We start from the raw sequence: 18,135 nt of genomic DNA, 5'->3' as shown, positions 1-18,135 counted from the left end.
CTAATAAATTATTCTGTTCGTCTTCAAAGTGCAACTGGACTGCTTTTTTGTTTTGGTAGCATATCGACTAGCACAGCTTTCTCCCTGTTACTATTGCAAAATAAGCGCGATGTGTGCAGACTATTTCAAAATAGCAAAGGCAGGGCTCTGCAACCTGCAGCTTTAAGGACTTGGTTGTGGCTCCTGATGCTATAGTGGCAAAGTTTTTTAAAAAAAAAAGCCCCTCTGATTCCTGCAGGATGCTCGCCGTTTATCAAAAGTAAACCTGTACTGCGTTACAAATCACTGTGCGTGTGCTGTTCTGTAGATAGGGGTTACGAAAACTCGGGTTTGACGTTATTCCTTAAGGGCTGTCTCGTATTCACGTGTGTTGTGGTTCTCGAGTTTTTTACTGAATTAAAAATAAAAAAAAAAAAGGGCCTCTTCTGGCCAGTTTGGTTGCCGACCCCTGAGCTAAGTGCTGTTTCAAAATACGTGTTTTTGTGTAGCAGCCCTGTTTCAAAACGGTCGGAATAAGGCCGCTGTGTAGACGTAGCTTAGGAGCCCCTGGTCAAGTGATCAGGACCCACTTAGCTGCAGGTGGGAGCCAGAGGAAACGTGCCGGCCTCTCCTCGTCAAGGGGTGGGTAGCCTGTGGGCCGCGGGCTGCCTGCAGCCCATTGGGGTTCCACCTGAGGCCCAGGGACCCCAGTGTGCAAGTGGTGCGTGGAGGAGGGGGGGCCACAGGGTCGCTGTGGCTCACTGAGGTGAAGAAGGGCCCCTTGTTCAGCCCGCTCGCTGTTCATGGCCCATCATAGGCCTGGTCTGTAAGTACTGTGCAGGCTGGGAGCTGGAGGGAGGGCGGTACAGCATTTCCTGCCTTTTGGATGTCCCCCGTGTTCATTAGTCTGTTAACGGAGGTAGCGAAGGACTGACTATGAGAGACCCTGCCCCCAAACGAGCAGCTGCCAGATAAACTACGGGTGAATAGCATCATTGCAGTCAGCTCCTCTGCGCCCTGGGCCCAGAGCCGGCACTCAAGAGACCACCCCCCAGGGGTCTGCCAGCTCCCCTCTCCTTGTGGCAGCCTGAGCCAAGCCTCTTGTCCAGCGGCAGAGGGAGCAGAGAATCCCTGTCAAAGCCGCTTGCATTTCAGGCTGAGTGCGCTGTGCATCAGCGTAGCAGAACATGGCCCCGTGGAGACACTGGGCTGCTCCCACAGCTTTGGGTCACTGCTTCCGCCCTTTGGAAAAGCCCCCGCAAGGCACATGAGTGGGGGACAGCGCACGGATCTGGGGAGAGAACGGGATTTCCTCTCGGGTTGTGATCCCCACGTGGGGCTGAGGGCTGGACCTCGTCTGGCTGTGGTTCTCGGGGGGGCTCTGTCGTGGCTGGGGAGAGGGGCAGAGAACGCGAGCACATGTCTGTAGTGATATTCCAGCTGGGGGGGGCGGGGGCTTGTCATGTCTTCACCCCCACTGGCATGCTGGCTGGCCCGCCGGCCTCTCATGTCACATTGGCTTACACCCATCGCAGCAGGGCGCCTCCGAGCCAGCAAGGGAAGAAAGGTGACAGCACAGAGAAAGACAGAGGGAGGTTTTTACTCGTGCAGGAAACGAAGCCAGACCTGACTGCCATTAACGGTTTCAGGGAGAGGTGCTTTTCCAGCATCGCCACCGCCGAGGCTTCGAAATAACACAGGCTGAACCTCCTTGGTCTGGCACCTTGGGACCGGAGTGATCCCCGACCAGGGGAGGTCGTTACCCCCTGCAGACCTCCAGCTCCTGGGCTCCCTTCCTCGCTGTTGCTCATAGCTTCCCGACTCCCACTTTGTCCCCGTTCAGGCTGCTCAGCCACCAGAGAAGCAGCCTGTAGTTATGGAATATGAGAGTCAGGTTCAAGTCTCTGGCTGCCTTTCTGGAGAGAAGATGATGCAGATTTAAATCTAACCTGCTCAGGGGCCCTGGCTTCCTGGCCGCTGGCTCCTGGGCCCAGCCACCCATCCTTGGTTGCAGGCTCCTTGGGCCACAGCTTCCCACCCAGCCCTGGGGGTGACCTGCCACTCCCCAGCCTGGGCTGCCAGCTTGCCAGGCCTGGCCACTGCCCCCGGAGCAAGGGTCTCTTGCTGCTGTCCCTCCCCACCCGCATCAGCCCAGCTGTGTCTGATGTGGGCTCCGGCTGCTGGTCTAGCTAGCCTCTCTTTCCACCAGATCTGGGACTCTCTGGTCCTGGAAGATCCATGGTCCAGCCCCGCACAAGAGAATGACGGATTTTGGAGTTCCAACCTGTAGTCAGTTTGGGTTTTGTCCTCGTGCTTTTGGATTTTGAACCCTTAAGACACACGCGACTCACAAGTGTGAGGAGAAGGGGGTTATTCTGCACCCACAAGGGCTAGAAATTTAAACCGGTTGGGAGTTTCGCACCAAATATTTTTCATCAGAAAACACCCATTTGTCAAAGCCGAGATGCCCCGAGGGAAAGTGTCTGTCAGTTCCTTTTGCTGCCCCAAAGGAGGTCGACAATGTCAAAATGACACTTCATGGAATGAAACGTTTTGATTTCTGCAAGATGAATTTTTGCATATGTCACCCAGAGGTGCTGATACCCCTGAGAAGGGAGTGTGACATCCTCTCTACAGCCTCAGCTCAGAGCAGGATTCGCCCTCCCTTGGCAGCAGTCTCAGTGCCTCTGGGTTACACACAAACGTTTGCCACGTGCCCTTTGGAGTCTTAAAAAGTTCCCTTTTTCTTCTTGAAAAGTTGGAACCGTTCCGATCTATTGCAACCAAATGTTTTTGTTGGCGCAAGATGAAAAAAGAAATTGAAATGTTTGATTTATGAAAAATTTGGAGGTTTGGGTTTTTCGTTCCAATTCAGGGCAGGGAAAAAATGTTGAAACCTCAGCATTTTTTTGGAGGGCAGGAAACGTGTTGCCTAACCAGCTCTGTCAGAAATTTACCTTTCCTGCTAAATGAAGTCTGAGAGCTCCCAGAATAACAGGACTCCGGGAGCTGGGGCTTTTAGAAAGACCAGGTATTTGTGGGACTTGTCAGAGCTAGCAACTCTGGGTGACATTCTGGCCCATTTGCCATCAGTGGGCAAACTCCCCTGGGATGGAGCCAGGGTCAGAATTTCACCCCTTGTATTTGTTTCACAGCACCTTCCTATCTCCTTCATAAGTTACCCTCCAGGCTAGGGTGCTTGAGTCCATCATATGCGAGGTGCTGACTGCCAGGGCTGCCCTGAGGGGGTTGCTGACCTGTGTTGTCTCTAATTTTTTCCACCCATAGGTAGAATAAATTTTCTTGTGTGCACTTAGGCATGCGTGGATGTGCACCACCAATAGAAACACATGCTGACAGCTGGGGGTGGCTGTGGGCGCTCTACTAATCTGCTGGGTGGCACCTGCGTTTCTCCTGCACGGCCACGCAAGTGTTCGGCTTACAGGGAACGCTGGTGCTGGGCCCTTGGAAATCGGGCCCTTCTTGCTCAGCACCAGTGGACGTGTTCAGGACCTTCCAGAGTCAGGGCCCACAGGAGCAGCGTCCTTGGTTCCTGATCGTACGTAGAAGGGAAAGCTGCAAATCAGGTGCGTTGTGTTGAACCTTGACTCCCGTGCTCAGAGCGTACCTCCTGTGCTGCTGGTAACTCACGGGGGATGTCTGGGAGCAACCAGTCCTGCTCCGTGAAGCCTGTGACGATGCTGAAATCCACTCGGTGATTTCCAGCAGGAGCAGACGCGGGCCCCCCGACCGACACGCGAGTTCACGAGCTCATGTCAGGGCTTCCACTTCCCTTTTGGCAAATGCTGTCTCGGAATGCTTGGAAACCAGTTTCGCTTGCAGGCGGGGCCGGCTTAACCGTACAAGCTCTTTGCCGGGGGGGCCAAAAACCCAGCCAGTCTCGACGGTCGGGAGAAGCCTGATGGTGAACCTTCCGTTCCCCCAGCTGGTGGCGAAAGAGGTACAGCAACGTGCAAAGCCGGCCACATGGGGACTTCAGCTCCAACTCCCCTCCTCATTCCCCCAAATTATTGACTGTGGGGGACGGGGGGTGCCCAAGTCAACTCTGCGTAGGGCGCCCAAACCCATTGGGCCGGCCCTGATTGCAGGTGCCCTTCTGAGAAGGTTGCTAAGGAGCCTGCTGGTCTCCCTAGGAGAGGGCTGGGTTAGAATGAAGCCTGGCGCGGACGGTGCCCAGAAATACGTCTGCCGTGGTACAGAATGAAGAGACAGGGTCCTGCCCCAAGCCGCTTGCAGGCAGGGAGATGGACAGGATGGGACAGGGGATGGACAGCTCAGGAAGCTGGAGGGGTAATTCAGTGTGAGCACCGGTGCCCCTTGGCAAGTCGGTCAGATGTTAGTTGTTTGGGGTGTTGCTGCAGTGGTCCTTGTGCGAGTCTGGTTGAGGGGTGGGGTGGAGGATGAAGGTTGCTGGGTAACCAGAAAGCTCCAAGATTGGGTAAAGGGTTTTGGGGGGTACAGACATTCTCCTGCTTCAGGGGAAAGCTCAGGAATCTGTTGGAGCTCAGGCAGAATTTCCCCTAAGGGCAGATCACCACGTAATCATTTCATGCGCCTGTCTCTGGGGTAGCACCGGGGCTAGGTCATTCCTTAGGTGCTGTTTGTCCACTGCTTCTGCATGTCTTCAGGGGGGTCTCCTCTGCTCTGGTGCTTTCACACGGCTTTGCTCCCCCCATCACCAGCATTCCCTGTAAGCTGAGCGCTGCGGCGGCCACCCAGGAGAGCTGCAGGTGCCGCCCAGCTGGTTAGCAGAGCGCCCACAGCCGGCGCGGTGTGTTTCCATGGTGGTGTGCATCTGCACATACCCCAGTGCACATAACAAAATTTATTCTGTCCACGGATGGAAAAAAAATACTCAAGGGAACCCTGCCCATGAGTCATTCTGAGTGACTTCAGTCAGACCCAAGGCCTGGCTGAGTCATATATTCTTCACTAATAACAAGCAGTGCTGTAGCACCTTTAAAGCCCAGCAGATTATTTATTAGGTAATAAGCTTTTGTGGGTAAGACCCACTTACCCACAAAAGCTCGTTACCTGATCATTTGTCAGTCCTTAAGGTACTAGAGGGACTGGCTGTTGTTTGTGAAGCTAGAGCGTAACACAGCTACCTCTCTGAGCTATATCTTCTGGTTTGCAGCATGTGAGTAACATGAAAGTCAGAATCGTAGGACTGGAAGGGACCTTGAGAAGAAGTCATCAATCCAGCGCACTCGTGGCAAGACCAGGCACCGTCTAGAATTCTAGATCATCCCTGAGATGTGTTTGTCTGACCTGCTCTTAAACATCGCCGGGTTTGGAGATTCTGTGTTGTAATTATACCCGCCCCCAACTCTGGGATTTCAGATCTGCTCCAGGCTGTCTGTTCCTTGTTCCATGGTCCATGTTTCCCTTTTGAGTTCAGGTCTCCACGTGTAGCGTGATGCCATGTTTGGATTGCAAATGCTGTACGAGAACGTAAGGTCTGGTCTTGTTTTGTTGGGTGTCTTTTTTTTAATAAGCCTCCAACCTTTGGGATTTACTAATAAACAGTTAGTAGACTCCTTTGGTTTGCTTTTTTTCTGCTGCAACACCGGCCTCGCACAAAAACCTGTAGAAGGCAAATGAGCTCTGCCTGCATTAAGATTAAAAGACGTTTTTCCTTTCAGTGCGATTTGTTTTAGGCTGGGCCATTGTTTTCATCTATGTGCAGAATAAATTTTATGGGCACCGAGGCAGGTGCGAATGCGCACCGCCAACAGAAACACACAAGCTAGCCGTGGGCGCTCTGCTAGTCAGCTGGGTGGCACTGGATTCTCTCCTGGGCGGCCGCACAAGTGCATAGCTTACAGGGAACACTGGCTGGAGGTTGAAGCGGGGGTTATGGGTCTGTTTTTGAAGGCACGGAGCTGGCTGTACTGATGGGTAGTTCTGTAACGCAGTGGCGACCAGGGTTCGGTTTTTACCTCCTCCGCGCTCTCCCTGTATGAATGTGGTCAAGAACCTCAGAGTTGGGATTTTCCAAAATGCAGAGGTAGGCACCGCACTTCATTCAGGGCTGCTTGATCGAGGTGATCTCGGATCCAGCTGAGAGCAGCTCCCCCTTACAACTGGCCTTGGGCCTCTCTGCGGATCGTGACCCTCCCTTTGTTTAGAAGCTCCTTGGGGCAGGCGCTGCTCCATCTCCACTCAGCTCTCTCTGTCACATTGCACACCAGGAATCCCAAACATCAGCTGGCGGAGTTCTCAGATCCAGTCCGAAAGGTGTGCGGGTGAATAAGTCACCTGGAGAGATCCAGACCCCTCCAGTAAATCCACCCCCCCGCCAGCCCCTGCCCCCTCTTGCTCCATCCCTGACCACCACTAGTGGCCACTACAGCTGCTACCAGCTCAGAGCATCTGAGCAGGCAGAGAGTCCGCAGAGCAAGATGGCTTCTTCCATGTCCCAGTGAGTGTCTGCAGGAGCTACAGGGCTTTGTCTGCACATCCCTGCCTTCCCCGGGGCCGGAGGAGAGAGGCTGGGGGGAGCGGGGAGCTGGGCTTTGCAGCAGCCTGCAAAGTTCTCCCTTGGCAAGTCCCTGGAAGGGGGGCGGTGGTGGTGGAGGGGTTTAATTTCTGGTTTCCACGAGATGGGCTGGTTTAATTGTTATTTTCTCTGTTTAAAATATATCTGGGAGGTTTGCAAGTCGCTACCCGCCCATCCCAAATCATATGCAGCTTTTCAATGGTATGTATCATGGGGCGGGCTGGCTATGCGAGGGTGGGGGGTCAGGGCTGGGGGCTGTTGGGCGGGGGGAAGCGTAGCTGCATGTTCCTCATCTCTGAGCAGTTATCCAAACCCGGACAGAGAGCAGCAGCCGGGTGGGTTTGCAAGCGGCGGGTTTGTAATCTGGGCTTTGGCTGGTAGATGTCAGAGAGGCTTATTGCCTCAACAATAAATCTGCCCAAACTCCTCTCCAGCCAGGCGGAATAGGGGAGGATCATCCTGGAGGGGAAAGGAAAAATTTGGTTACTTCTCCCCGACCCCCACTCCCTCCGACACACCCCAGCTCCTCTGACAAGGGATTGTGGCTTTTCATGATCTGCTTCACTCACAGCAATACAGGGGAATGAGCAGCAGTAACAGAAGCCCACATGAGCCTGGAGTTCCCCCACAACCGCCGTTGGGGAGTCAGGAAATGCAGGCGCGGAGGGGGCTGTTTTTCACGGCTCACCCCCGGCTTTCTCCGAGACCTTGCCATGTAGCAAGAAATGGTCGGATGCATTTTTAACCCTGTTTTAGCCCAGATCCTCCCAGCTCTGCATTGGAGAGTCAAATTGTTGGACTCATCCTGGCCTTCGGGGTGGCTCGTTCTGAGCAGTTTTTTATGGCTTTTTTGTTTTTTTTTAATTTTGGGCTAGTCATGTTTTTTAAAGCCACCCGCTGGATGCGCTTTGTGGCAAGTGAGGGGCTGTGAAGTCAGGGAGGTTGTGCTGGAGTTTGGGAGAGAGAAGAGCAAACACAGTGTTTGTACTGGACTTCATTATTCCTGTGTATTATGAATGTTGCGGCCTCACGGAATTCAAGAGATACCCGGGAGAGCGGTAGCTCAGTCCCTCTATAGGGGATGCTGTAGGTGCGGGGGTGAAATTTTAGCACTGGGTCCTTAGCTTCCCCCTTCCTTTTTATGTCACCTCCTCCTGACACCGCCGAGTGCTCCCTGCAAGGCTATGGAAGCAGTTTGATGCGTTCACCTTCCCCCCCCTCCCGTCCCCCAATGAGTTCAGAGACCAGCCAGGGCCCACGCTGCCATCCCAGGGAAGGCAAAAATGAAGGACAATCCCAGGGCAGCCTGGCAGGCAAAGCAGGTGGGGCCCAGAGCTCTGGGAAGTAAGCGAATTTGCAGCGGTTGGAACCTGGAGCTATCTGAGGAGGCTCCCAAGCCACTGCTTATCCTTCTTGGCCCCCTCTCTGTTCAGCCCTTCCCTGTCTGTGCAGGTTTTTGTTGTAGCTAAGTCTGTTTGCCTGTGCTGCAGGGTGTCTCTCGCCTCTCGGGGCCCATTCAGCTGTGGCTCTCTTCCACCCCACAAACTTGGCTGTCTTAGGGTCCATCTACACTACCGGGTAGATCAAGTCGGTCAGGGTTGATCTTTCCGGGTTGGACTTTGTGAGCCTAGCAGGGACCCATGAAATGGGCGTATCAGGGGTCTGCAGCCAACCCCTGGACTCTGCAATCTCGCCAGTTTCTCCCGTCAACCTCCCTCAGTGTGGACGGCCAAGTAAGTCGATCGTAGATAAGTGGATTCCAGCAAAGCAAGGGCCATAGCTGGACTCGACTTATCTCCAATCGACTTTAAAGTCTAGTGTCAACCTGGCCATGTGGGCCAGCTGAGGTCCCACCAGCAGCTCCTACGGGCAATCTCCTTGCAGTTTGGTTTAGTTAAGTGACTTCTTTTCTTTCCCGGCTAAGTGTGTTTGCTGACTCCAGTTCTGTATTTTCCCTCTCCTCGATGCTGGTTGCACAAGCTTGGCGAGTAGAGACCAGTGAAACATTGCAAAGAACAGATTTGTTGAGCAGGGTGATTCTGGGGGGACATTTAGAGTCGCCCATTTGGAAATGGGGACCTCCTGGGAAACTAGGGCAATTGGAGGGCGAGCTTGAACAAGTTGGGGTCCTCTATGTTTGAGGCAGGAAATGGCTAAAGAAATAAGTAGAGACGAATGGCGAAAGACATCCTAGTGCTTGGTTGGATTAGGGTGGCTGATGTCAGGAAGGTAACAGCGCAAAGAACACTGAAACCCAGGAGAACTTGCAGAGCCCATCTTAGAGTCTGCAGGAGCTGCATTCTCCCCAGCGCCAAGGAGAAATTGAAACCCGTATGGCACCGAGTGAGGTGCAGAAGGGGGTGGGGGCTGCATATTCCATAGCTGAGGCATGCTTCTGGCACAGATGCTGCGTTCCATCCCATAGGAAGCAGAGCTTTGGGACACCCCCAGTTTGCTGCTGGGGAATCTCCCTGGTGGGTATAGGGTTTGAAGCTGACCTCGTAAACATGTATCATAGGAGCGTCCATTCCCTTTCCCTTCCAAAGAGCAGACATCCCTTCTCTTCTTCATTCCCCCATAATTACCCATTGTGCTTCCTTCCTGTCCATAATGAAGTAACTTCAGCACCTAGAGACGAGTGCTAATAGGTGCATGACCTGCTCTCTCCTGCCTTCCCCGCTAGCTACGAGACTCCTTTGCAAGGAGAAAATGAGGACTGCAGACCCTTGCGTAGAAGAATTTCAGGCCAGGTCTACACTAGACATTAAAGTCGATTGTAGATATGCAATTCTAACTACAGTAGTTGAGGAGCTAGAATTGACTTATCTGCACTCGACTTCCCTGGCCATCTTCACAGAGGGAGGTTGATGGGAGAATTTCTTCTATCAACCTCCCTTACACCTCGCGATATGGGGGAGTACAGAGGTCGACTGTTGACCCCAGATAGTTCGATTTTGTGCTTCTCTGCAAGGTGCATGACATCGAGCCTCAGAAGATTGACCCTGAGAATTTCCCCTAAGGGCAGATTACCACGTAATCGTTTCGTGCGTCTGCCTCTGGGGTAGCACCAGGGCTAGGTCATTCGTTAGGTGCTGTTTGGTGTCAGGTCTACCTTCTGGGTAATGTAGACATACCTTGAGTCATCGGCCTGTCCAATGGCAGCTGTCGCTCGGTCAGGTGCTCTCTGCGGTCATTTCGTGCTGCCGTGGCCCTGCGTTAAAACACCAGAAAAAGTAATTAGCGAAGGCAGAGGTTTGCCAGCACCCTAATCCCTCTCCCCTTGTCTCTTTCGTCTCCAGTCGAACCAGGAAAGTGGTACTAAACCTTCCTTACTAAATTAATTGTAGAGGCTGCTCCTTCAAGGAAAAGTTCAATGCCTCTGTAGTGCTTGATTCCCCAGCCGCAGCGATATGGTGCCTCCCGGGAAAAAGCCAGCCGGGGAAACTTCCAATTCCAATAAAAAGTGTAAGCGCTATTTCAATGAGCACTGGAAGGAAGAATTTACCTGGCTGGAGTTTGACTATGAAAGGAAACTGATGTTTTGCACAGAATGCCGCCAGGCGCTGGTGAAGAACAAACACGGCAAAGCGGAGAACGCCTTTACCGTGGGCACGGATAACTTCCAGCGCCATGCCCTGCTTCGGCATGTCACCTCCGGCGCTCACCGCCAGGCGCTGGCGGTGAACAGAGAGCAGCTGGCTTTCGAAGCTCGCGTCCATAACCTCCAAGAGCTGCGCTCTGTGATCAAGGTGGAAGTAAACCCCGCCAAGGTTGCCATCCTCACCACTGTGTACTGGATGGCCAAGGAGGAGATCCCAGCTGAGAAATGCTCTTCGTTGCTGGAGTTCCAGAAGTTCAACCTCTGCCAGGCGTTGCTGACTTCGGAGCTCAATGACTGCTACCATCCCAGCAGCATCAAAGAGATGCAGGTGTGTAGGGGGAGCTATTCAATTGTGTTCTCTGTCCTTGTGTTTGATCGCAGGGGATTTGGGCTGCCCTGGCTGCTGGCGATAGACCTACCGGTAAAGCCAGATGAATGCCCCCAGTTCAGCAAAGGCCTGACATCCATCTCCAGCCAAGTACCTGGGACACAGTTTGGGGAATGTGTCCCTGGACACACAAGGCCATCCTGGCACGTGTGTGACCTAGTTGATGGGACTGGAGCATGTACTGATGATGTCAAATGTATTCCCGAATCGGGACACTGAGTGTATGCCAGGCCAGCTCTACACAAGGCATTGAAGTTGATTGTAGATACACAATTCTAGCTACAGCAATTGCATACCTAGAATTGACTTATCTACAATCGCCTTACCTTGCCGTCTCACAGAGGCAGATCAACTGGAGAAACTCTTCCATCAACCTCCCTTACTCCTTACGTTAATGAGGGGTACACAGGTCGACTGCCGACCCCAGATTGATCGATTTCGTGTTTCCCTACCAAGCATGCAAAATCAAACCCCGGGTCGATCTTCCCCATAATGTAGACATAGACCCTGGTTCTGCAGACCATTTAGGGCAGGCGCCAACTTTTAGCAGGGAGCCCCCTGTTTTTTAAAAAACCTGCTTGAATGTGTCCACTGTGTAGGTTCTAGTATAATGGTCTGGATCATTAATCATGCCTGGCACTCTTACCTTGCTCTGTGTTCTCCTAGCCCTGTGCAGATGTTACCTAATCAGTCCTCACCACACCCACTGCGAAGTGGGAAGAAACTGAGGCATGGGCAGGTTAATGAAACTGCACAAGGCCACTCGGCAGGTCAAGGCCTACCCAAGGCCCAGGCTTGTTTTAATGCATAGCTCTTCTTTTCCATCCTCTTGCAAATAGGTCAATTTCCCTCTTGGAGAGTTGCAGTAGGAGGTGGGGCAAGAACCAATGAGGTGCTTGGGGTCACCCACTGGCTCAGTCTATTAAGTTATTCCAGATCTTGGTCTACACTAAACCGCTTGCAGCTGGTAATCCTGTGGCGCACCTTTGGTGTGGAGGCGTAAGCCAAGTGTAAACATTGATGCAATATCTTGTTGGTGTTGACAGCTAATTAGGCAGTGTGGGAATTCCTAGGGGCTAGTCAAAAGTTATAGGTCCATCAAAGGCTGGCTGGTGTTAATAAATAGGGAGTCTTGCATTCATTCTGTCATTTACAGGGTTTTCATGTGGGCAGGGCAGGGGGCTCGCTGGGCTTTAAAAGGAAGTGTAAAGCAATCCATTTGTTCAGTTAGAAACATTTTTTTTCCTCCTTCCTGTTTGAATGTGCCACATTTCACAGTAAATGAGGCTGATGAAAATATTCATCAAAAGCTCCAGAGATCAGTTAACAAGCCAGAGCAACCGTGGCAGCTTTTTGTCATTTTTTTTTTTTATCCTAAACTGGGTGATCAGCAAGATCACGTTGCAGGCAAAGGATTCAAAGAGGATTTTCTTAATTTTACGGATATTTCGTGCCTGTTAAAATCAAATGAATTTGTCGTGAATCTTGGCCATTTGCCAGTCATTTAGCTAAATAAAGAGATCTATTTTACCGCAGATAAACTAATTAGATGCCTCCGCCTCTAGCGGTACTTGCAGCAGTTGCAAAATAAATATATAAATGAGTGAAAAGGCTGGGGAGAGAGTGTTCTTCAAATCAGTGGCGTGTTAATGACATGAGCCGAATGGAATTAAGAAGAAAAAGAGAGTGACGTTTTATGGCTTCTCCAATGTGTGTTTTGTGTTTAAAGCAAGAGGGTAAGAGAGAAGATCATAACAAAACGTGAAAAAAGCAGTTCTTAGGAATGTGAATTTCACTCCAAGGAGAATGAGATTCCAGACTTGTTATGAAGGGGGAACAAGAAGTCCCGTGGCACCTTATAGACTAACAGATATTTTTGAGCATTTGATGAAGCGGGTCTTTGCCCACGAAAGCATATGTGCCAAAATATCTGTTAGTCTATAAGGTGCCACAGGACTTCTTGTTGTTCTCGCAGATACAGACTAACACGGCTCCCTCTCTTATATATCAAAGGGGAGGAGGGAGAAGATGCAGGAACAGATTCCTGCCTGGGACGCCGCCCGAGCAGGTGCTTAACGTTGAGCATGTGCTTATGGGTGACTGAAATCGATGGGACTTCAGCACAAGTGAAATATTTGCGTAAGCGCTTTCCTGAATACTGGTTGAACCTCTCTATTCTGGCATTCTTTTGTCTGGCAACATCCTGACCGCTTATCGTGGGTGTGGCCAATTTTCCCGCGGTCCCTGAAAGTTTGTTCACAGCCACCAGTCCTGACTCTCAGCGTTCTGGGCTGTTGTTTAGCGGTCATTTACTCCTAAATGGAGCCCAGGAAGCAGTGGAAGTGTTGGTAATTCTGCTAGACAATACTGACCTCCCATGGTCTGGCAAATTCTCTTGTTAGGCACCGGTCAGGTCACGATGGTCCCGGACTAGAGAGGTTCAGCCAATAGGAGCGTTAGCTTGCATTTTCAAAAAACATTTCATTAAATGAGCAAGAAATTCCCTTATTTCAAGCAAGGAAAGCAATTTGGGCAGTGATTTCACTTTCCTGTATGTTTGTTCAGCACCACGCCCAGCATGGCCCGGCCTGTAGCGGGGAAGGATAGCTCAGTGGTTAGAGCATTGGCCTTTTAAACCCACGGTTGTGAGCTCAGTCCTTGAAGGGTCTGGGGCAAGTTAGATTTAAAAAAAAATAAAAAATTTGAGATGGAGGGTGCTAGATCCTGGTGTGAATGCCGGGGCACCAGGCTCAATGACCTCTCAAGGTGCCTTTCAGCTCTATGAGATCTGAATATTTCCATGTTTCACTCTCACGATATAACAAGAGGACTATAGTATTTTATAGCAATTGGCAAGAAACTACAGTGACAGTCATCTAGGCAACCTTTATTTTTAAAAAAATCTACAGCATCCTATTCTTCAGGCTTCATTCTCCTTTCATGCCAGCGTCAAGAGAAGTAAATCAGACTCAGGATCACTGCAGTGATATTATGCTTTGCCGTGTAAAAGTTTTTGCTGAATTCTGCTCTCAGTCACCTGACATTGTTAACTTCCAATGCAGGCCCCCGGTCAGGAAAGCTCATCTAGTCAGGTAGGGAGCTGAAGCTGGTGTTTTATCATTAAACGTGTTTCAAACTAAAATTTTCCAATGAGCCTAAATCCTGCTGACTTGCTTTGACTCCTCAAAGGTAACATTCTGAAAGCACCAAAATCCCATTTCCAAGAGTGGTTGAGGCACATAGAGAGCATAAGTCTGATTGAAAGTCAATGGGGGGGCTAGGATCCTAACCCACTTAAGCTCCAATTTTAAAGGGGTTTAGGCTCCACACTCCCTTTAAAAATCTGGATCGTGGGGCGACATTTTTTAAACAGTGCCCAAGTACCCTGAATTTTTGTTTGACTCCCAAGTGACTTGTGTGCTTTCGAAAATGGAATTTAGGCTAAGTCATCTGGGTATTTTTGAAAACTTGACCCATGGACAGTCAACAGGATTTAAAGTGAATTCCAGGTTGAAAAGCTTTCTTGAGTCAGGGCTGTGCACTGGGTTAAGTGAGATTGGAGTCAGGACACCCTGCTGCTTTTAGGGCTTTTTTAACGCATGCTGCAAATCCCCCGTGTGCTTCGAAATTCATTTTAATTTCTTTTTCCCCCTGCTCGCCCCGACGTGGCTTCGTTCACTGGCTTAGGCAGCGATCGTCAAAGTCCTTCACAATGAGGACAGGCACAAGATGAAAGCCTCGCCGTTCGTCGGCCTGGTGGTGGACGAGATGGTCGACGTTCTGGAGCATAGAAGCCTGGTCATGTTTACCACCACTGTCTCCCCTTACGACGGGCAGACCTCCATCATATTCCTGGGCAGCTTTGAGCTGCCAGCCGGGGATGCCTACACTGCAGTGGACAAAGCGGTCGAGGTGATGCACTCTTTTGGCGTTCCCACCATGAAGATCACCTGGCTGAGCTCAGATGGCTCTTCCCTGATGGCCGATAGGCCGAATGGGGTAGGGGCCAAGCTGAAGTCCATCTGTCCGCTTCTCATTGAGATGCACTGCCTGTCCCACCGGAGCTCCCTGCTGCCCGCGGAGAGCATCGTTAATATTGAGTATGTCCAGAAATACGAGACCACGGTGGACGCCGTCTACAGACTCTATTCCAGCCTCAAAGGGGAGGGTAACAGCCTCCGGGAGCTACAGAGTGTCCTGGAGCTCTGTGAGATTGACCTGGAGGGCCCCAAGACCATCCACTGGGCTTCCATCTTTCCGGCCGTGGAGGCAATTGACTCCTCCTGGCCAACATTGGTGCTTCTGCTGGAGAGTGAGTCTGAGAGGTCTCCCGTGGCGTTTGGCCTCTGCGAAGAGCTCAAGAAGTTCCAGTTCGTGGCGTTCACCAAGATCCTTCTGGATGTCCTCCCCATCTTCCAGAAGCTGAGCTGGTTCTTCCAAATCGAGGACTTCGATCTCTCCCTCCTGAAACCCGTTGTCTCTGCCACCACCACCACCCTGCAGGCCCAGAAGAACATGAGTGGCCAGAACTTCCAGGAGTTCCTTCAGGAGATCAATGAGCATCCCCGGGAGGACCGGGAGGATGAGAGCCGTTTCTACTACAAGGGGGTGGAACTCGCCAGCTGCTCCAAGGTGCACCTGAAGAACTTTGAGCACTTGAAGGAGACCTACCTCGAGAGCGTGCGAGGCAGCTTGTTGGCTCAGTTCCCAAGCCACATGCTTGAGGCTGTCAGTTCCTTCTCTGCCATCTTTAACCCCAAGTGCTACCCCCAGTCTTTGGATGATATTGGCAGCTATGGTGTCAACGAACTCAACTTCCTCTTACAGGCTTATTCCCGGGTCGTGGTGAGCGAAAGGGCGCTGAACGATTTCCCCCTTTTCAAACGGATAGTGTTCAGCCTCAGCCAGTTATCCTTCAAGGACTTGTGCGTCAAGCTAGTGTACAGCCATTCCGAAATGCACGAGCTCTTCCCGGACTTTGCCATCCTCGCTGCCATTGCTCTGGCCTTGCCTCTGGGCTCTGTGCTCTATGAGAAAATCAACCGGGGCCGGGAACTCATGAGACGCAGCCGATGGCGCTGTGCCAAGGACTCTGGCCTGTCCAACCTCATGAAGATCGCCATCGATGGGCCCACCGTTAACGAGTTTGACTTTGCCTTAGCCATTGAGTATTACGAAAGTATGAGAGAATCCGATTTCATCAGGGCACAGGTTAAAGAAGATGAGAAACGGGCCCCTTTTTGGGGTGATGGAATGTGAAATATTTTCAACTCCAAGATAACATGACCCTGCAGTAGGGTTTTGAGGCCTTATATTTAAGTGAGACTATCGAAGCGTTGAGTATTGTTTGGTTCTCGTTATTATGATTTGCCCCTTTGCTTTTCCTCTGTCATCTCTTTCACCCCTTTTTGAGCAGCTAGCCATGAGAACACACTGCAGAACCTAGGGCTCAATGTGAAACATCGTTCAGGCCCAGAGCTTTTGAGCAAGGCCTGTTATGAATCAGGAAGAGGGAGCTTTTTCTTAAATTCATTTGGGTCCTGCTATCCCAAATGAAATTTGAATTAGCTGATGTGTTTAATGTCCATTTTTCCTGCTGGTTTTAGCCATGCTTCTTAAATTTCCAAGTGTGTTTAGATTCAATTAATCTTTCCTTCAAAAAAAAAAATCTCATGCCTTGAGATTTTTAATGTTGCTTACCCACACCATTCCTGGCAGCTTCCTTTTGATGTTCCGTTCTGCAAAAAATATTCATTGTTTTTCTCCTTAGAGCCTCGAGAATAAGCATCTGAAGAGGCAGCCTATCTTTCTCGCTCTGTTCCACATCTCACCATGCCTACCAGTGTCTTGTTAAAATTCCTCACACATAGCATAAAATATTTTTCGTGTTGTAATCAACTCATGAGCATTTGCAGAATGACATTGTAATGACCAAGGAAATAACTTTTAAATGCGTCCTTGTGTATATATGTGTGCGTGTGTGTGTGTACATATATACATATATATATATATATATAAATTTATATAAATACAGATATTTAAATAAATATATCTTAACTTTCCTAGTGTTAAAATACAAAGATATCTAAGGACTTTTTTTTTTTGCAATGACAGAATAAATTATATACAAGGGTCCAACAAGTAATAACCATTCAATTCATGGGTTTGTTTTTCAGAACAATGCATTGTCCCTAGCTGTTCTGTTCCCTTCTAAGCCTTCTGCAATCTTGCAACCAAAGAAGATGTCCTTTTAACATCTGCCTTACAGACCAACTTGAGATTTGTTTCCTTTTTTTTCTTTTTTTAAACATTCCTTTACCTCAAAGTGAATGACAACGGGGACCATCCCATGTAAAATGGCTCCTCCATCCGCATGGGGTCGGTACACAAGCGTCTAACCATGTCCTGATAATCTGTTGCGTGGCATGTGTCCACTTTGTTAATTACATGGGCCCGTGTTTGTTTTTACCTTACTTGTGGTTTTTCTCAGTTTGGGGGAGGAGAAGTGGAGAAGACCCCTTATTGGCGCTTTGAATTTGCAATAAAGTCAAAACATTTGACTAAAGTGTTCTGTTGTTTTAATGCTCGGGCACCCTGAGAGCTGGTACTCATTTTGCAAAGGGTTTAGGTAATGTTAGATGCTCTAGGAGGTCAGAAATCCTACAAGTCTCCAGGTTCCTGCGCTTAACAGCACCATCCCTGTGGCCACCAGGCAAAACTATGCCTCTTGTGTTTCCCTGCAGCCATCATATTGTCCCTGTTTCAAGCACTGGTGCATGTTGTTCTGCTGAGGACCCGACCCAGAGATGATTTTGGTTCAGACCTGAGCAGCGTTCCCTGTAAACTGAGCACTTAGACAGCTGCCCAGGAAAGATTCAGGTACCTCCCACAGCCTGGATTGTGTCTTTCAATGGGTGGTGCACACCTGTGCATGCCTTGGTGTACATAACAAAATTTATTCTGCACATGGATGGGAAAAAATTAGCAGGCACATTGAGCCAAGATCTGTGCCTGGGGATCCAGATCTGATCTTGTCACTATGAGTTTCTCTCCGGGGTCATCCTTCACTTTGTTTTCAGGGTGGTGTTTCTCCGTCAGCCGTTCAGGGGCTGTGGGTGTAGCTGTGGGTACAGCTACGCAATGGAGAAGCAGCCACAGGGCCACTGTTGTAAAGACACTGCTAGCGCAATGGAAGGGGTTTCTCCGTTGCTGTAGTCAGCCTGCCCCCTCACGAGTGTGGAAGCACAAGACTTCTCTGAGTTTTGGCGGCTAACATTCAGCTTTATTGAATTCGACAAGGCAACAAATGAGCCAAGTTGGACGCTCGTAAAACCAGGTCCAGCAAGGCTGCTTGATGCAGCTAACTCTAGTTTTTTATACCCTTCCACAAACAAGCCCAGTGTCAGAGGCAATTAGCTAGAGAATCGTAAATCACTTTCCAAAGAGAAACCGTTATCAGCCAGGAAAAACAGGTACCAGGGAGCTGGATCCCCAATTCCAAACAGTTCATTCACGCATTCCATCGCGCTCACCCTCCCAGCCGTTCCCCAACAGGTGAAGGAACGGACCGGCTCCTGTGTGCGTGCAGAAGTAAGGGATGTGAAACAGCTTCTCTACAAGATGGCTTCCACACGAGGCAGCTAA

The 18,135-nt window shown here is 50.4% G+C and overlaps 1 protein-coding gene across 4 annotated transcripts in view; it reads left to right on the top strand.

The window, feature by feature from the left end:
- LOC142002745 (zinc finger protein 385C-like) overlaps window positions 1-18,135 on the top strand; it is a 142,115-nt gene that overhangs the window by 78,408 nt on the left and 45,572 nt on the right. The window contains exons 1-3 of one of the 4 annotated variants that reach the window (XM_074979112.1): window positions 6,658-6,703; window positions 9,802-10,431; window positions 14,179-17,036. The exons of the other annotated variants lie outside the window; for them this stretch is intronic. Of the exons in view, the coding sequence (XP_074835213.1) occupies window positions 9,913-10,431; window positions 14,179-15,750 (2,091 nt within the window). The 5' untranslated portion in view covers window positions 6,658-6,703; window positions 9,802-9,912 and the 3' untranslated portion in view covers window positions 15,751-17,036. Of the gene's footprint in view, window positions 1-6,657; window positions 6,704-9,801; window positions 10,432-14,178; window positions 17,037-18,135 lie in introns of those variants that run through there. 4 annotated transcript variants of the gene reach the window in all.

This window comes from Carettochelys insculpta, chromosome 28 (genome assembly GCF_033958435.1).
Source record: "Carettochelys insculpta isolate YL-2023 chromosome 28, ASM3395843v1, whole genome shotgun sequence".
NCBI classification, from domain to species: domain Eukaryota; kingdom Metazoa; phylum Chordata; order Testudines; family Carettochelyidae; genus Carettochelys; species Carettochelys insculpta.
Note: the sequence above shows the minus strand (reverse complement) of the source record. Positions and strands in the feature narration are given on the sequence as shown.